We start from the raw sequence: 19,749 nt of genomic DNA on the forward strand, positions 1-19,749 counted from the left end.
GTTCGGGTGGGAGCACACTGTAAAGCTCTGACTGGCCTGCAAACGAGAGCATCGAACAAGCAAGAAAGGAACGATCCTGAAACAAGAATACCAACGAAAGTGGTAAGACTATGTTACAACGTGTCAGGGCATTTACAAATCTCACACGGGCAGGGAGCGCAAAGAGAAATCAAGATCACGCAGAGAATTTCCATCCGTCACGTAACCACGAGAGCTAAGTACGCCGTGAAATGCAACGACACGTGGTGAACAATATTCCGTTATATTGACAAACGTAAACTGCTAAGCAGTTTGGGGAGCCCATTTGTCGACTTCTGACAACTGTTACAACGTTATCGTTTGGCACAAGGCACGCCTAAGCGCACTCGAAACTTCAAATAGTCGCCCGTCCTCTACAGAGGAACACTCGTTAATCCTATCACATCAAACCACGTACGCGATGCAAATGTTGCGCGAACTCTCGTACACGCGGAAGCGCAAGCAATTAAGCTTGAATCTACGACAATTCAACAATCTACAACGAATCGACGACGGTCATGCAGCAATGAATTCATTTAGGTGTGATTTTGACAGTAGTGATCAACGGCGCTAACAATTTGCTTTGACCGTTGCTTGTTTTCGATATGCTAAATTCGCACAATGAGGGGCCAAATTCGCCACTCACGACCTTCCCCCCTCCCCCCCCCCCGCCTAACGCCATTATAATATCTTTCACAGCGAGGACCACATGATAATCCATTTATTATGTCGTAAACTCGTTCTTCGGCTACGTTATAAGCTATCATTGCGGATGGCGTCGAAAGAAAGAAAGAAAGGGAGAAGGAAAGAAAGGAAGAAAGAAAGACGGAAGGACGTATGGATGGATGGGGAAGAATAAAATTCGCTACGTACTTCACTGAGACTACTTTTTGCCCTCCGGATGCTCAGGGATTCGGAAATACGCTGCCCTCTCCGCAACCGCCGTCGCCTTCTCTTTCTCCACTGGCACTTGTCCTCCTCGAAGGAGTCGATCGGCGCTCTCGCTTCGTCTTCACCGTCCTCGGACGATGACGACGCCGACACTTCGCCGTCTTTTTTAGCCAGACGAGAACGTTCGCCGCACTTTCCCGAGGTCTCCACGCGCTCATCTTCCTTCCGACGTTCCACGCCCTCGTGTCCTCCTCCACCGTGGCTGTCGACCGTCTGGGCTTCGTCATCCTTGACCTCACCCGCTGATAAGCTATCTCCTGCACCCGTATCAAAGACGCGCTCGTTCTCGACCATTTCGTCTTGCGTCGACTTCGACTCGCTCTCGCCCTCAACGGCGGCATTCTCCGAGACGTCCACTTCTTCTCGGACTGAGCCGTCGTCGTCAGCGCCAATCTTCGTCGTTTCCTCGCACTTCGGCTCTCCTTTCCGATCTTCGTTCTTCTCTACGCTTTTTCTGTCACCCCCTTTCGGGTCTTGAACTTCGTCTTTCCCCCTCCCCGCGGTTCGCCGAAGATCTTCCTCGTCTATTTCTCGCTCTTCGTCGTTTTCGTCCTCGCTTCCACCGTCCCAGCAGCATTCCTCTCCGTCGCGTCTAGCTCCGGGAGAGTCAGAGGACGCCACGAGTCGGTTCACGGCGTCCATCGTTAGCGGCTGGGCAGCAGGTCGGCCCAGACATAGCTCGAGGAGCACCACGGCCTGTATGGCCCAGCTGATGGCCGCCTGCTTGAACAGGTTGGCGGCCACTTCGCAGCGAGCGACTTTCTGGACCAGGAACTTGAGGCCGGGCCTTTCGTCGAAGTCAGTGGCCGTGCCGTACGATTCCTCGAGTACGGAGAGCAGGCTGCGAAGCTGTTCCACGGGTATCACTTCCAGCTGACCTGTGTTAGAAAAAGATCGCGGCGCATGCAATACATCGCGCGAGTCACAGAACTCCATATAAAAAAAAAAGAGCATGAAATACACTAGCTAAGCCGCGGAACAACAACCTCGGTTCCTTCGGTAATTATCAGTTAGTACATAAGTACATGCTTCACAACTGTACGGTTACGTGCTTTATCTATTTCGGATTTTTAAAAAATTGGCTGCGGCTTCACTCAGGTATGCCTGGGTGTGCGTAGCGAGAGATACGGTTAATCTTATTGTTTGGCTTGGTTTTCTATGCGGTCAAGCTTCTCTGGGACTGCGCCTCGTTCTTCCTCCGTCTCCTCAGCCCGCTGCCTGCTCTTGCTTTCGTTTCGACAACGAAGCCTGGCTTCTTTCACTCTCTCCAACTCACTATCCATATGTGCCGACGGTTCCCACCAAGCCGTCCCGTCTATAACTATGATGCAACGCCGTCTCCTCCGTTGCTGTCACAACGCAGCTTCACCGTCTCATCCTCTGACGTCACGCCAGACGGCGCCGCCAGCGGAGCTGCCAGATGCGGCGGTTGCTAGGCAACGGCTCAGCTCGCAGTGTGGGCACAAGCCACAGCGAAACGGCGAGAATACGACCAATGTAACTCACGCTAAAAAAGAAAAAAAACTTACTTGACAGTCAGCGTTTGTTCTCTTTGATCCTTTCTGTGTGCCCCGTCTCGTTTTTCAAGCCGTTTGTTGCGATATACTGATAACAACTAGCTCAACTAACGGCACTATCTTATAACGCATCTGGTAAGGCTTACGTGTCAAAGCAACATCACGCCGAGGCACAATATAGTAAGAGACTAAATATTTTTGACCACCCAGGGTTCCTTAAGATGCACCTTCTTCCCTCGATTTGCAAGACAGGCGATCTTGCAGGTCGCACTTGTATAATCACGGCCGCTGTGGCCGAAAATCGAACCACCATGATCGAGCTTGGCGGAATGAAAGCATACGTGTTGAGCTACAACAGAGGATTTAAACGCTTCAGTCATTGTTTCTATTCGGCAGATAATTTCGCAGAAATAGGTGAGCGGAATAGATTCCGCGCTTTGTAGAGATCTGTCAGAAGAGGGCCCTCTTTATTTTGTTCGCCCTAGAAACGTCGAAGGTACTCACAGCTCACACAGACAATCAAAGACGACTTGAGGCGTACAGACCATCTTTAGAGTAACCGAACATTAACCTCGCTTCGCGAATAGTAGCCATGAAATGCGTAACGAGAAATCGCACGGAAGTTATCCCGCTAAACAAGGGGACTCACCGGCAAGGCGGTACTGGCCGGGTCGTTGCTTGCTGCGGGCAGGAGACGCGGGGCAAGCGAGCACGCTGGCGAGCGCAGGCAGCCGGAACCGCGTGCTTTCGAGCAACAGCGTGGCCAGCGTTTGCAGCAGAATCTGGTGAGACAGGAGCCCCACCACCAGCTGCTGGAACGGAACCCTACGACGACAAAAAAGAAAAAAAAAACGGACAAAAAAAAAGAACGCACGAAGTATTTAACGACAGTGTGCGAGAGACGGCCACAAGCGACCGCAAAGGAGCGCATTACTATTCGACCTTCAGGCGTGCACAGGGGCAGTGGTGTTCCATTCTACGTCGAAGAATTCCCATTCAGATACATTAAAACTCCCCTATTTTGAGAATTTTTCCCTGCAAAGGTTGACGAAATTCCCAGCATGTTTCCCTGTGCCCAACAGTAGTAATTTCCGCCCCCATCCAAGCGCACACATATTACAATTACACGTGCCCCACGTACTGGCAAATCCTACCTAGCTCCTCCACTGCCGCGCAACAAAAACGTGACTTTATTATTTCATATACTGTTATAACACTGCCCATTGTGGGCTTCAAGTGTAACACCAATAGTGAACTAGAAACAAATCTCAATGGCTATGCTTGCGTGGTGCACGCGCCAGAACCGATTACAGCAGATAAAGGCGCAATGTGACCGCTAATTATCGGTTGTCATAGAAACGTTCCTGGAATTCCCTGCAGTATTACAAAGATTCCCTTTTTTTTCCTCTGGCTCAAAATGACAGGCGAAAATTTCCCGAAAAAAGGGAAAATTCCCTGCACAGAACATCACTGCACAGGGGTTCCCACTATAGGCTGAGGTGCGAGGAGAGTTAAGCCTCGTAAAAGGTGTCGGCGTTAATAGTAATATTATCATCAGGGGTTCTCACGCCCCAACACCAAGATGTGATTACGCGAGACGCAGCAGTGGAGGGCTCCGGAAATTTCAACCATCTGGGGTTTTTTAACGGGCACCTAACGTGGCTTCAAACACGATTTCGCTTCCATCGAAAATGCGGCCGCCGCGGCTGGGACTCGATCCCGCGACCTGCGGGTCGATTACCCTTCTTTCATACTCAAAACAATTAGTTAGGCACAAAGATAACCAAAATTACCTGCTTCCCAGATTTTCTCCCTCCACTCACCCTTCCGTACCCATTAAGCTCCCGACTCTCAATAGCAACGCCAAAAACAGGGACACGTTCTCTTGGGTACACGGCGCAGACGAGGCGAGAGACAGATACGAGCGCTACACCGTCACGGATTCTGCGGAGGCAGGCAGCGACGGTTCTTTTCTCGCTATTTCCCGATACAAATGCATCGCTGCCCAAGCAATCCTATCACCCCTTCCCTTTTTTGTTATGCTCTCTCGCTTTTTTTTACTCCCTCAGCTTCGCGCTTTTGCTTTTCCCCTCAAAGCCATCGACGCATCGTTAAACCCACATTAGAGGCTAATCGAACCGCTCATTGTACTTGCGAGATAGTTACAAAAAAACAAAAACAGAAGCCGTCAAGGTATACCAACTAAAGAGCCAGCCGGTAAAAAAGGTTTCGAAAGAAGGCGTTGATTACGCCGGCTCGGAAAATCGGGATAAACTCGACAAACAGCCTACCGCAAAGAACAAACACGGGGCGCCAGAGAGCTCAGGAAGTAGAGAGCTGTTTTGTTTGCCTCGAACAGCCTTCAAATGTAAACAACGGCTATTTACTGAAAACACTAAACAAAACAAACAGTGGCAATGGGGCGTGGGGAGTTCCACAAATGTCGTTCATTCGCTCTTCTACTCCCGTTATTCGGGATAATGGCACAACGCAAGGGCCGTGCCGACGAGCTCCAACAACGTGGAATGGTCTTGATGAGCACAAAGTTAATCTCCGCTAATGAGTACCTTTTACAGCCCGAAAAAGAGACAGTAACCGAGCCAATTCGTTGCGACAGTGAACGCATTTCGGTGAAATCTCCTTACAGCAACAGCAGCAGTAGGACATAAAGAGAGAGAAAAAAAGACCCCCCCCCCCCCCCCTGTATCAGAAGGATGAAAAGAAAAGAAAACGCACAACAGCCCCGGAATAGTGTTTATTTTCTACGTGTGCCCCCCCTTTTTTTTTCCGGCCCGTGTCTGCCTGCCAACCATTTTCATCCCATTAGTGAGATCGTCAACGTTTACCTGTAATTATATTCGAACTGAAACGAACATATTACAAATAAAGTTCGTCCAGTATTGACATCAGTGGGTTGTGCTTTTGTCACGGTTGTTACATTTAAATTTCAATGATGATTGATTGATTTGTGGGGTTTAACGTCCCAAAACCACCATATCATTATGAGAGACGCCGTAGTGAAGGGCTCCGGAAATTTCGACCACCTGGGGTTCTTTAACGTGCACCCAAATCTGAGCACACGGGCCTACAATATTTCCGCCTCCATCGGAAATGCAGCCGCCGCAGCCGGGATTCGATCCCGCGATCTGCGGGTCAGCAGGCGAGTACCTTAGCCACTAGACCACCGCGGCGGGGCGCGGAGGCGAACGAGCGCACCAAGTCACCTCACACGCGAAACATGAGTGCTATCTGGCAGTTGTCTTAGTAAACAGAACGCGAGGCTCTGAGACGGGCGTGCGCGCCCGTCTCAGAGGAGATAAGGTGTAGAACGCAAGGCGGCGGGTACCGTGTCGTCTTAGCAAAGCGTTGGAAACACTCGCCTTTTCGTGCAAGCGTTGCGTGGTCAGCGCCGCGTGATAAACGCTACGGTCCCTAGAATCATTTATGTATGTCTTTTCTAGTAAAAAACGCACATACAGAATATATACGTGTTGTTATAGTGCCTCAGATATGCGCGATAATTGCTTTTTAACAATCGCACAAGTAAGAACGCTGAATCTTGAGCAACATTGGTTGGCGCTGCGGATGGGGGTCGGCCGTTTGGAATATCCACTGGAGTCGTTTAAAATGCCCGGTACCGTTAAGAGTGGACAAACAGACAAATGGACAGACAGATAGGCCAAATTTTTGCGTCGAAAGTCCCCAAGAAAGACTAACAAAAAAAAAAAGCGGGCCACACCGTTGCGTACGTCTTTCCCGCATTGCTAGCTTTCACGCGGTAAAGTATCCTCTACAGGGGGGCAAACCTCAAAACTGCCGGGAAGTAAATTTTCGGGGCAAAAATTACGTTCCGCTATGAAAGGCAACAGAGTGACGTTTCAAAACAGAAAAACCTATTTAAAAATTACTGCGATCTTCAAAAATCGACAACTCCGTAAGCACACAACGAAAGCTACACAAACCTTTACTATTCAGTGAGGGACACACACGCACGTAATGAAAGCCCGCCAATTCTTTACAAATTTTCAGCAGCATTTGCCATGGCTAAAGCCCAACAGGATGTCTTACGACCGAATATTTTCTTTTTCAAAAATTGCGAAAAGAAAAGTTACCCTTCTCCGATCAGAATGACATTTCTTCGACTTTTATGAACGCAATAAGGCGAGCACGGAGCAAGGAATGCAAACTTGTCAATAGATAGAAAAAAATCTCAGCCAGGGCTACGCCGTGGTAACTGCAGGACGGCGAGGTAGTAAGCGTGCGAGCGTACACTAGGATAAACTTAAGACAGCGTAGTATCGTTACAGGTATCATCAATCATCATCATCCCCATCGTAATCATTCAGCACCCCAATCTTCACATATAAACAATGACCACCATCATTTAGCATCATGATCATCTCAATGATCTCGCCATAATCACTTCGCATCGTCATCATCATCGTCATAATTTTGAGCATATTTTAGTTTTATTTACAGATTCACTTCCCCCATCTGGTCACTTAACCTGCGTGACACACGACTACGCTGTTAAAAGACACTAAAAAGAAACAATGACTTAGTTTAGAATGGCAAACTGACCTCTGGAGAAATGTGATTCCCTATGTTTCACTCTCATAAGTTCATAATTAGCGGAGAAAATCAAGGTTGAAGTTTTACATTTAAATTTCGCGCCGAGATCTCTGCACGTAGCGTCAGAAATTTAAAATTGTACTTCTCGTGTTTTCACGACATAGTCTGCATGAAATATTCTGAAACTTCGTATGCTAGGTTTATGACACCCACAGAGGACAACCTACTTCATTTTTACCGAATAGAAGCTACGCAGAACCCAGTGGACACATTTAAAATCTGACGTCACGATATTTGGTGCAGGAATTTCAAGGTGGCGTGTCACAATAACTGCTAGGGTTTCACGTCCCGAAACCACCATATCACGACGAAAGACGTCGTTAGTGGAGGGCTCCAGAAATTTCGACCACATGGTGTTCTTTAACAAGCACCTAAATCTAAGCATACGGGCGTCAAACACTTTAGCCTCCATCGAAAACGCGGCCGGGATTCGATCCCGCGACCTGCGGATCAGCAGCCGAGTGCCTTAGCCACTAGACCACCGTGGCGTGCAAGGTGGCGTGTCTACCCGTATTTCCGTCTAGCGCGTTTTCTTGCTAACCAAGCATCGCGTCGCGTTAAGAGCGGAGTGTTCGAGAATGTGAAATTGTAATTTACCGATACATGAAACATCGTTTCCCTCTTCAGCGCCACTTTAATACATGTTTATATGTGCTTAGGCAGGAACTGAACATTTTAGACATAAAGAACCCCAGTTAAGGATAAACTCACCGTACGACGTAGCTGCTGGGGTGCGGTGACGTAGACGGTACGGGATCCTTGTCAGGCGGGTGTAGAAGGAATATGAAGGAACATTCCTGGTCGACCGCGGTCGGCGCAGACTCCACGCGGCACGAGGCAACGTTCAAGGTGGCACGCTGGGCGTCCAGAAGGAAAACCTGCGGCGAGAACACGAAGTCCCACGATGCGCCAACTTCCCGAAGCCCCGTGGGCGACGACAAATCGAAACGACGAAAATCGACCCGGTACCCTAACGGATGCCCAGTACCAACTGCAAGTCCGAAGAAAGTTTACAGGGTGACCAAAAAAAAAAACTAACGCGAAAAAAAAATCGTAACTCTTTACCGAACGAACCAAGTGAGACACGGTTTATAACCTGTTCGAAAAGTCCTTGAATTCATTATAATAACTCATATTTTAGCTCCACAATGTCCCCCTTGGGCACTTATAAAAGCCTGAGGACTGCGAAAAATTTCCAAAATAGACATGACGTGTTCTGAGGCAGCCTCGTCCGATGCCTTTCCAAAGGACGTTCGAGCAATTCTATTGATTTCTGCTTCGCTGCCGGTTGCTGATGTTGTTTCCGGAAACGACTTGACGACACTATCGCCTTGAACACGCTGCAATTAGGCGATTTTTGCGATCACTGGATTCATCGTACCCTGTCTGCGGTGGGCGAAGACTGCGTGGCGCAACTCTTCAGAGACCCCTTTATAGTAAAAACGCACAAAAAAAAACCGAGAACGGCAATAATATCTCTAGGCTTCACATGCCAATACCACGATATAGTTCAGAGGCGCGCCGCAGTGGAGGGCTCCGAAACTTTCGACTGTCCGGAGTTCTTTATCACGTGCGTTGACTTCGCACAGTACACGGGCTTTTAACCGTTCACCTCCATCGAAATGTGACCACCGGGGCCGAAATCGAACCCACGACCTTCGAGTCAGCAGCCGGGACTGACAGGGAGAACGCGACACGAACAGATGGAAGCATTACACATGGGACACTCTTTGTTTTTCGTCAAGTATCCCCGCGGATTCTGCATTATCTATACATCTGAGAGTTAAGTAATCTCATGCCTCATAAAACGACACATACACTGCGAGACGAAATTTATAAGCGGTGGCCAAAAAACACCACTTAGGCGTATCTTTCCTATATCAAAACTGGTATTCCCGCAGCTTGTAAAGTGTGACTAATGGCAAGCTATTGATCATAAACCGAAGGCGCATGTGCGAACGAGAACTGCAGCGGCGCTGGGGCCGAAATGCACGAACGAATAACGAAACAAGAGGACGGGACGCTCTGCGCATCACGTGTCGTGTCCCCTCGTTTCGTTATTCGTGCATTTCGCTCGGAGCGACTACACAACAGAACGCTGTATATATACCAACTAGCGCGAATCGAAGCTTCGCTGACCTGTCGGCAGAGCTGCCTGAGGCGGTCGGCCTCCTGGCGGGTGCAGTCCCGGCGGACGGCCACCTTGGCCTGCCCGACGTCGCCGTAGAAGTTCTCCGAGCCGGCGTGGAAGCACACCATGAGCTGCTGGGCGGCCAGCAAGGTGGCCCTCGTCGCCCGCCACACGCTGGAGGCCGCGACGCGCCACAGGTCGGGCGACAGCGAGGGCCCGCCGCTCACCAACAGATGTCTGCGGCAAGAATATAACGGAGATGGCGCATCTTCCAACCGTTGCTACACTGTAGGAGAATGTATACGGTTGCACTTGATGGAAGGGCTGTCCACATTTTCAAGAATATCTCCTGTATGGGTGCCTAGAAAAAGAAGCAAACGGATCCAACAGACACTTCAGCGAAGAAAAGAATGGAAAACATTAACTGTTGTCCTTCAACTGTAGCTTAGTATTTGTGACGTAAACTGACATAAATTAAAGCGGGCCACAAGTCCCAATTTCCGTCGGTGGGATCCAAATCCACAACTACCAAATTACGCTGCTTTTCGCGAAACGTATTTTGCGCCACAGTCGAGTGTGTCCAAGCAACGTACGCACCAACTTGCTCAAAACACAGTCGTTTTGGAGCACCGAATCACATGTCCGATGCTCTGCGAATCGGGCTGTTGCGGAAGGCGCGTAATTCGAACGGTGCGGGTACAGCCAAGTTTTCAAACAGAGGAGCTATTGTCGCGGTGTCCAATTTGTGGACATGTCTAATTCGCCGCAGCGCGTTCAGTTACGCAAAAGAAAAAAAGTGAGTCGTGACGTCATGGCATGCTTAACCCCGTCGGCACATCGAACAAACCAGCACATTCCCAGCGTAAGAAGAAAACAAGTGAACGAAATGTAGAGTAAAATAGGCCTCTTAAACTTAGAGTCTGAACGTACCTATGAACGTGTTGAGATCTTTAAAGAGCGATGCAAGGAACGCGTACAGACTTTTCAGGTGTGTGAGGCCATAGCCTCCTAGATTTCCCTTGCCTGCCGGATTACCGCGGCGGTCACTTGGGAAGCGGCCGTCGTCGGAACTATAGTGGTGGCGCTACTTAAGTAGGAGTGTCTTCAAAGAAGTTTTTATGTTTTTGGAGCTTATACGCAAAAAAAAACGTAAAAAGTTTTAAAAAGGCGTAAACGTAATTATAATTAACCTTACGTAAGTGCCGTCGTTATATATGACAGGCGTTCTGCGCTCATTCAGCAGGCAATCCCTTCAATAGAAGGCATAGCCTTTGAACTTAGCAAACGTCAAAATCGCCGATCTCAAAGACCAAGTACAAAGACCCTTAGCGCTACGTAGTTAGCGCCGCCATAGATGACGGGCGTTTCGCGCTCATCCGGCAGGCAAGGGAAATCTAGGAGGCTAAGGTGAGGCGGGCGGTTGCGTTAAACCTAATTCAAGGGCTAACGTGATTAGAGTCCATGCACGGTCTCAGAGATGTCTGTCTAAAAGCAGATCTCTGGGGGCAGCATTCGTTGCGGCGGAACGCATTCCGTTTTTCTCGTTTGTGTCGAGAATTGTGAAATCTGCGAGGCGTCAAAATGACGCTGCGGAAGAAAAACCGGGAACAGGCGGCGCGCTCCAGTCAATCGGGGGAGGTTTAAATGAACGTGTTCACGAAGTGGACACCACGAGTGATAGACTGAACATTACGTCAGTTTCTGAAACTACCACCAGATAAACACGCGCTATTCGTGACCCAATACGTGACCGTTCGGCCCTTCACAAGACAAGACAAGACAAGACAAGGACAGACAGACAGACAGACAGACAGACAAACAGACGAACGCACGCACGCAAGCACGCACATACATACAAACACATGCTAAAGAATGACGCACAACCTCAATATGACGCGCAGCTCAACAGCTTCAGACACCCATTTAAGCAACGGCACCCATGCCAAGCCACAACGCAGAAAGACTCCGGGCATACGCCATGCGCGGAGTTTTCAGCAGTACAAATTGGACCGCATTTCTTCCTTAATCCGCTTTGGCGCGTCTGAAAAATTTTCAGGAAGTAAGAAGTATAATCTAGAAAAAAAGAAAGTTATCCGCGGTTGGCGATGGGCGAATGTGGCCGCGCGCGTCGACAGTCGTTTGAGAAGAGCACGACTAAAACGCCCACGACGAGGATTTTCAAAAAGATTTCCACCAACGCCCACAGCGTGGACGAAAAAGGAGCCGCAGACTATCAACACCGACGAGTGCCACACGTATAATCCGACATATCCCACCGCCAGAAAGTTTAAGCTACCTGGCGGCTGAATAGAGAGAGAGGAGCGATGCTTGACGGAGAAATAAATCGCAATGCGGCGGCTACGACCTTAAGACCCTTATAATGTACAATCACTCAGACGAAAAGAAAAGTAACGGTAATAATACGAGACAAGAAGTGTAACAATAAGCCGACACAACACGGCGGTTTCGCTCAAGCATTCTCGCGGGGTCGGGGTTCCGGCACCGCCACAGCGGTGACGGTGGTCGCGTATGAAACGGCAAAACGTGTTCTCGACTCAGGGAGAACCTTAATCCAATTTGAGGAAAGCCAGCGGAAGACAGCCAAAGCCAGTAGTCGAGACGTATACGCCAGCGAAAACGTTAAAACAAGGAAAAGCACGCCGATGTTAGCAGGGCGCGCAGAAGTGGCCGCCGCATTTAGGGCAGCTTTGTCGCAATTATAACGAAGCGAGACTCTCGCGATACTTGTTTCGTTTTTTTTTTCCTTGGCCGGTGTATATAGTTATTTCTGGAATGTGGCAGTGTCTCTCTTCTTCTCGCCTTCTTCTGTCTATCTCGCTCGTTTGTTTTCTCTCTCTCTCTCTCTCTCTCTCACACACACACACACACACACACACACACACACACACACACACACACACACACACACACACACACACGGGCGCGCACGACAGACAGACAGACAGACAGACAGACAGACAGACAGACAGACAGACAGACAGACAGACAGACACAGACTGACAGACACCGACTGACAGACAGAGGCCACTGAGATGTAGGCCTATACACTGGGAAACGACAAGCGTACCACATGGAGAACGATGACATTGGAAAAGTTACAGAAAGGTCGGGTTGATGATTGATTTGATTTGTGGGGTTTAACGTCCCAAAACCACCATTTGATTATGAGAGACGCCGTAGTGGAGGGCTCCGGAAATTTTGACCACCTGGGATTCTTTAACGTGCACCCAAATCTGAGTACACGGGCCTACAACATTTCCGCCTCCATCGGAAATGCGGCCGCCGCAGCCGGGAATCGAACCCGCGACCTGCGGGTCAGCAGCCGAGTACCTTAGCCACTAGACCACCGCGGCGGGGCTACAGAAAGGTCGGGTCAACAGTCACACTATAACATCTACACCACCACGGCGAATGCTCCTTTCTGGACTATTACGAGTGATCAACACCAGTTGGTTCACCGTAAGCGAGGGAGTACAGCGCGAACACACACCCACAAGGGAAAGGAAAAAGACACGGACACACAAGAGTTGCAAGTCAGCGCCTGCATGTCCGTGTCTTCTCTCTTTCGGGTGTGTGTAGCGCCGTCACTCCCCCGCTCTGCATAGAGTCAACATGGAAGTTTACCAACTCGCTCAACTAACCGTTCCCTTCGCGTTAGCAAAAAAAATGTGGAGAGGGCCTGTCGGAATGGCGCCTTGCAAAACGCACAGGAGCAATTCGTACGATGTCGAGTCATTCGCTCACAGACCTTCGTTTCGAAACGAGGAGCCAACTGGCGCCAACAACTAAGTCGCGTTACAGTCAAACGAACACCCAAGTAACGCGGCCACGCACCTATGCACTACACCAGGCTTACCGGTGCTAGAACGCCAAACTTTTGCACGCAGCGTGATGCTTAAACCCTATAGCTGCTTAAAACAAGGGCGCACAAATCTCAAACGGTGCTTACGTTAACCGTGAGCCCGTAGAGGCACGCAAGGCAATATGAGTGCGCTCGCACTTCCGTACGCTTTCCTAAGCAAGTATATACAATAGGGAGGGGACTCACAACAAACGTCCAGCGTAATACAGCACGTGTCGCAAGCAAGCACCGTCCTCGTCACCGCTAATGGGGTGCAGTGAAAAATGAAGCCGGACCCGAAGACTAATTTCGCGGAACGAGTAGAAGGGGGACGGCACGAGAGCGGACAGAAAGCGAGCACGCGTGCCAACTGGACGCGTCGGGCGCGCGCAGCCGGCCAGTGGTCAGTCCCTCCCTCCCATCCGCCCTTCCCACTGTATGTTCCACCACCCCTGACATTGCGGGGCTGGACGCAAGAATAGCTTATATACAAAAGCGTTGACCATGCCAGCGCCGTCGGGATTTCACGCGCTAAGAAACTCTTCCGCACTTTATCAGTTGCGCATAGAGCTCGGCGCTGTGTAGCAGCCCGAGTTAGCAGCCGAGTGCGGGGCGGCATGCAAACGCGTTTAGGACCAAAGAGAGCATGAGAATTTAATAAGCGCCTCGGAAGGGGACGCGTAGTAGCACTTGCAGGAAGCAAATTGAGCGCGGGTGCAGGAGTCCCTACGCATTGCATGGACTGCGCAGAAACGTTGGGGGATTTGCTACGGAACAGCGACGAAGCATTAAGGAGCCGCGACGGTGAGGAGTCGTGAGAAACGCGAAGTCTCGTCGTCGGCGTATATTATTCGAGCAAAAAAAAAAAGGACTACGTTTATGTACCTCTGCGCGGAAATACGTTCTCATAAGTGCACCGGCTGAAATGAAACACTGCCATCTGAAACGGAAGGCATCTGGAAATGCCACCTGCGACGCCCGTAAACTGAATTCGCCAACTTCGTTGCGGTCGATGCAATTAAAGAACGGCGTCTGTTTCTTCGGGCGGTACATGTATACGTGACACGTAAACAGCGGCAACAGAGTCCTTAAACTGTACGAGAGAAAACAAAATGCTATAAATAAAACAACAACGAAACAAATAACCACGCATGCATGAGCGCAAGTAACGCTAGATATCTAAGTAACGACGAGGTAACTGTCTCGTGAAACATTGCGCTGTGAACTTATTCTGCCAACGCGAGCCGAACTGACATCAAGAGGTTAAAATGCCCTTAAAAACCTTATTGACTAGGTGTCGTGTAAACTAAGCGAAAACGTAGCACGAATATCTAAACATGGTACTTTCCGAAGAACCTCGCAGTAACCTTTGTCCGAGAAAAATTTGGGCGACATTGTTAGTAAATCCAACGTATCGAGATTTGGCTGACTACGAATTGGAATCTGACAGACGGTATCATCCCCAATGCACGATGAAAAGCAATGTTTCAGGATGTTTCAAATGGAAAATGGATGTTTCAGGATGTTTCAATGTTTCAAACAGGAAAAAAAAAAGGGGGGGGGGGACGTTCAGCATAAGCGAGACGAAAATTACGGAGAAACCATCCCACACACAAGCAACGTCTGCGTATGGGTGAAAGAACTTTGAAGACAGCAAAAACAAAAGCAGCTGGTACGTCACAACGCAGAGTGCATTTTCCAAATCGAAACAGGGCGCGTGGAAAAACGCATCCTGATTTGGATGACTACGAATTATCCACGAAGGTTTAACGCTAATAACTATTCAATTATTCGTCATGATACCCGCGGACGCTGTATAGCCATTTTTCCCGAAGCGAGAGACGGGCACAAGTTTGGAGAGTCGCGCGGTCTCATTTATCTTGAGGACGACACGTCGCTGTAGCGGCCGTTGGGAAACTCCCGCGCCAAACCCGTGTTTAGAAGAAAAGCCCACCCACCCCGCGAAATACTTGGCGAGCTTGGACGCGCGACGAACGACTCTCAAATTCGTTAGCCGCAATCCCGCGTTCCGTAAAACGCACCCCTCTCCGCCTCTCCACACATCCGCTTTCCGTTACTACAGCTCCCCGACTCTTTTTTCCCGACCCCGCCATCTAACTTCTCCCGAACTCTTCTTCCCCAAGCGAGCCCCTTATGACGCTCTCGCCAAACAACAACCCAAACACAAACAATCCGAGAGAGGCATGCGAAATCGATCTTCGAGGCGAGTCAAATCTCACAGTTGGTAACGAACGATGCGCACGGCGCGAACAATCGCAAAGCTTCAGCGCGACTCAACTGAAGAAGTCGGGGAGAACGCATGGGGCGGTGTACGGAGTTCCCGCTGCAACGGGGAGAACGATGGTTCCGTGCCCCGCGGAACGATGCGAAAGAGTTCGCGCAAGTTCCCACGCGAATAAAATAAACGTCGAAGGAGGAAGCGAGGCTGCTCACGACCGATCTCGCAGTTGGGAAGAAAGCCATAACTCGAACGCATCCACGCCGAAAACGTTCCAATCGTTTCCTCCCCCTCCTCCTTTCCCCCAAACGGAAGGAAGGGGGAGGGGCTCAGAAAACGGCCAATTAGTTCTTTCTCTTCTTAGCCCTCACACAGTGGCAAGCTGTCGTTACCCGTTTAAAGGACGCTCGCCTATAAAACCCACCCTTATCCCCCTCACCCTTACGATCGTCCATCGCATATTCTTCTTCTTCCATACTTTGCGCGCATCTCATCGCTACGCTCCCTCTTCAAATATACGAATTCTACACCGCATCAATGCAATGCGTTCGTGATCTCTCTCAGCTTTACTTCCTATTAGCCGCAGAATCCCGCTTCCAAAAACCAGGAACAATAAGCTGTGGATAGAAGAGCTGGAAGAGAAAGGGATACGGGACGTGAAAGGCAACAATGATGCGCAAGAGTAGAACGAGGGAGATGTTTCTGCACAGAACGTTTTAGGGGGCGCGCGTTCGGCCAGAGTAAAAGGGTGACGTCGAACAAGCCTGTACTTTCCGGGCTATTATGCGCCATCATTTCACGATGCTCTTTTAACGACAGCCACGGGCGGAGATAAAAAGAACGAGCCAATGCAGACACGGTTTTCGGTCGTCTTTTTCTCCGCGGCCGCATTTTCTTTCCTTTCCAAAAGTAGCGTCACACCGTAGCCTCACAGTCACTGTAACGTCGTTCGTGTGCGAGCGTCGGGGACGGAATTTGGCTTTTAGGCCGACGAAATGGGCGCGTAATAGCCGCACTGCGGCTACGCGCTCAACAACGCGGTCGCATATTGCTGTTTCGTTGCTCGCACGATGCCCAAGTGGAGGCTGGTTCGTGTGTATAGCTTGTTTTTCCTATACGTCGGTAGGCGTCGGTGTCTTTTGCTGCTTTCACAAGCCTCACCGCTAATGCCACCGCCGCCTGTCGTTGCTGGTGCGGCGGTGGCAGCTTTTACCCGAAACGTTTCTCGAATGCCTCGTTAAAGGGCAACCCCGTGCATGCGCTATAAATGGGGATAATAAATCTGCGGAGACTTGTCCGATTATTTTTCGCGCTCGTTCAGCTGCAGCGAGAACAAATGCGTGTGTGTATGCCAGTTTGTACACTATGTGCACTGTTCCGGTCTTCTACGCCAGTTCCGTAACTACATGGTTGTGGACGTTCGTTATATGCAGCCCAACAAACACCAGCAACGCTACTTCATTTTGCTGCAGTCCTTTTAATCGTTTTAATTTACGACTATAGGAGAAAAGCTAACGTTGTTCATTGGTGATTGCCAGTGAACTTGACACTGGAGGTTACTGAAGCCTATATATGTAAGGAGCAGTCTAGCAGCGGGATAGCTAAAGAGTTACAACGTTTGAGACGTTCTTTTACCGTAAGCAGGAATGCTACGCGAAAGAACTGCTTATGGGGCACTTTTCTTCTGTATGAACACATAGGGAACACGAACTTACTACTGAATAACGATAGGGGTGGGGTGGGGAGGGAAATAATTTTCTTGATAATTTGACTGTCATAAACGCACGCCCAGAAATATAATTGGTATCACAAACATAGGTTTCCAATAAACATCCAGGCTGAGTGTAAATGTAATAAACAAGAATGTTATAGCCTACATTCCTTTTTCGATTCATTTAGGTTTCTACGAGGGAACCAGCAGGTAATAAGACAAACAAACCGATGCCGCCACCTCGCCTAACGGAAAACACCGCTCGGCTTTGCGGGTTACGTAAAGATGCATCGAAAATTTCACCACAAGGCTTGCGCTGCGGAGCAGCCGAACTAAGAGACGTTAGGGACACTTCGAGCTGGCCTTAATGAATACTCATGGCCCGTCGTCTGGTCGTTACGCAGAAATCCCCTCGGTGGCCTCGAACGGTGCGGCGCAGAATACAACTATACGTAGCACGCGCCACGCGATGCCAATGTCGCCAGCCGTTGGAGATCCCACAGGACGAACGACAAACAAGACCGACGTTAACCTACCTGCCGAACAGGCCAACGGCGGTGATGTTGCGGAGTTCGCGCTAAAGAAATGCGAGCTGCGGCAAACGAAAAATAAACAACCCTTTTCCTGCGCAGTTCGAAACATTGAACTTAAAGAGGCTATACTCTTACGTAGGCTGAGGTTCTATAGAATGCCTAATGCGAGTAGGATAATCCCCCACTTGTTTTTTTCTTGTTTTTTGTTTTTTTATATAGCAAACATCTGTAGTAAGCGGAAAACACAAATACTTCATAAATAGAGTTAGGAGCTGCCCAAAAAACGTTCTGCAAGCTTATCTACAACTCTCTCAGTATAAGTTATGGTTCAGCTTCGTTGCTTCAAAAGTTAGGTAATTAAACATGGCTAATTATGTAATTAAGAGGAACGCCAAAAAAAGCTTGACACACTCCCGGCAACAGTCAACAAACTAGCATTCGGTCGCTTCGTCTCGAAAGGCGCCAACCTGTTTTTAAACAGCCCTTTTAAAAGCTGCATTTAAAGCTGTTCAAATGATTCAACAACAAGCCCACATTGGAACCCTCATCTTAAACAAATACAACTGGCGCCCCCTTATGCACGCACGCTTACAAATACACGCTTAAGGATAAACAAAGGGTGGTCGAAACCTTCTCCGCCGTCCCGAGCAAAATTCCTGGTTGGGCTCCGGCAAGTTACGTTGAAAAACGGAAGACAAAAAAAAAAAAAGAAAAGTTCCCACATTAGATGCACGACACACTACAATATCGGCGTTACTTTAATATAAAGTCCCACTTCACTGAAACCCATAAAGAAGCCAAATAAAGCGAAAACGATCGATGCCCGGCGAGTAGCAATCAGGCGGAGCGCGAAGCCAACTATTGTTTTTACACAGGATGCATAAACGCGGATAAGGTTGTGTAAGAAAAAAAAATTCTGTTTTTTTATAATACTGGAGAACACTTGGGGAATAATTTGAAAACTAAAGAAAAAAAAACTAAACAAACCGGCTATACGCATATGCGCATATAAGCTAGCGCAGACACACATACATCACAAACTAAATGTTCCCGTCAGCTTCGTAAGAGAAAATAAAACAGAAAAGGTAGAACGGAAAGCCAGACCCGCACACCCGACGTGTGATCACGAGGCAAGCGCTACACCCTGCGAGACCAACGGGTAACGCTGCCGCCTCCGAGAACCGGTGAGAGATATATATGTACCCTGCAAATGAAGGCGAGCAAGGGGAAGTTGGAGAGGCGAGCGGCACTCGCGATAAAAATCGTAATTAACGGGGCATTAATTACGCATTCCAAAGCGGACCGAGGCACGTTAAGAAAAGCTGATGCGCCCCCCCTGATGCCTGGAGAGAGATACAGCGAAGGAAAAAAAAAACTAAATACGGTGACAAAAGGGACGCCAAGCCTGGCGCGCGGATGGGGTGGAGAGTCAAGCATCGTTAGTGACGATGCCGAATTTGCGGCCCCTAACGCCAAGTCCCGAACCCCGATCAGGTTCTTTTTTTTTTTCTTGTCTTTCTTTTGCGATTTCACGGCTCTGCTTTCGACTGTTCCACCGTTCTCGGTCTTCATTGCATGCATTCGCTGTATGCATGCGCTGCACGTGCATTCGCTGCACGCAATCTGGAAAGGAAAGTACCGCGCACGGGAAGAAAGCGAAGAGAAATTGGTCTCACGAGAATGCGTAGTGGAAAAGGTTAAGAAAGAAATGGGAAAGAGAGGGGAGGGGATAAAAAGATGAAATTAAAAATGAAGAAACACTGAAAATCACCGACGAAGATTAAATAGTCACAAAGGTGAGACAATAAGTTAAGACTGATAAATTACGCTCTGAATTAAAACACTGGTGTCGTTAATTCCACCACCGTAGGTTTAAAACAAACCAGAAAACCGACGTGAAAAGTTTCAATTTAAATTTGCCGCCGAAATTTTTGACGGCGACGTCACATATCTCAAAGTGTTCCTTTTTCTTCTTTTTTTTAAGGAGCGAAGCTACTTATGGCATGGCTTGTGCATCCCCCATTGTCGTGCGTAACCGCCGGTGGCACATAACCTAGAGAGCGGGTATGTGCCACAGAGGATAGACGGGTATGTGCCACAGGGGAAGGAGAGAGACGAACGCGCGACTACGATCGCGAAGATGCGAGATGGCGGT

At 49.1% G+C, this 19,749-nt stretch overlaps 1 protein-coding gene across 3 annotated transcripts in view; it reads right to left on the reverse strand.

Moving 5' to 3' along the window:
• The window catches only part of LOC119173922 (brefeldin A-inhibited guanine nucleotide-exchange protein 3), a 94,294-nt gene that overhangs the window by 5,835 nt on the left and 68,710 nt on the right, over window positions 1-19,749 (reverse strand). For all 3 annotated transcript variants that reach the window (XM_075895187.1, XM_075895186.1, XM_075895188.1), the window contains 4 exons: window positions 9,258-9,486; window positions 7,830-7,996; window positions 3,136-3,311; window positions 892-1,847 (listed from right to left, as the gene is read on the reverse strand). In XM_075895187.1, the coding sequence (XP_075751302.1) occupies window positions 892-1,847; window positions 3,136-3,311; window positions 7,830-7,996; window positions 9,258-9,486 (1,528 nt within the window). The remainder of the gene's footprint in view (window positions 1-891; window positions 1,848-3,135; window positions 3,312-7,829; window positions 7,997-9,257; window positions 9,487-19,749) is intronic.

This window comes from Rhipicephalus microplus, chromosome 5 (genome assembly GCF_043290135.1).
Source record: "Rhipicephalus microplus isolate Deutch F79 chromosome 5, USDA_Rmic, whole genome shotgun sequence".
Taxonomy (NCBI): Eukaryota; Metazoa; Arthropoda; class Arachnida; order Ixodida; family Ixodidae; genus Rhipicephalus; species Rhipicephalus microplus.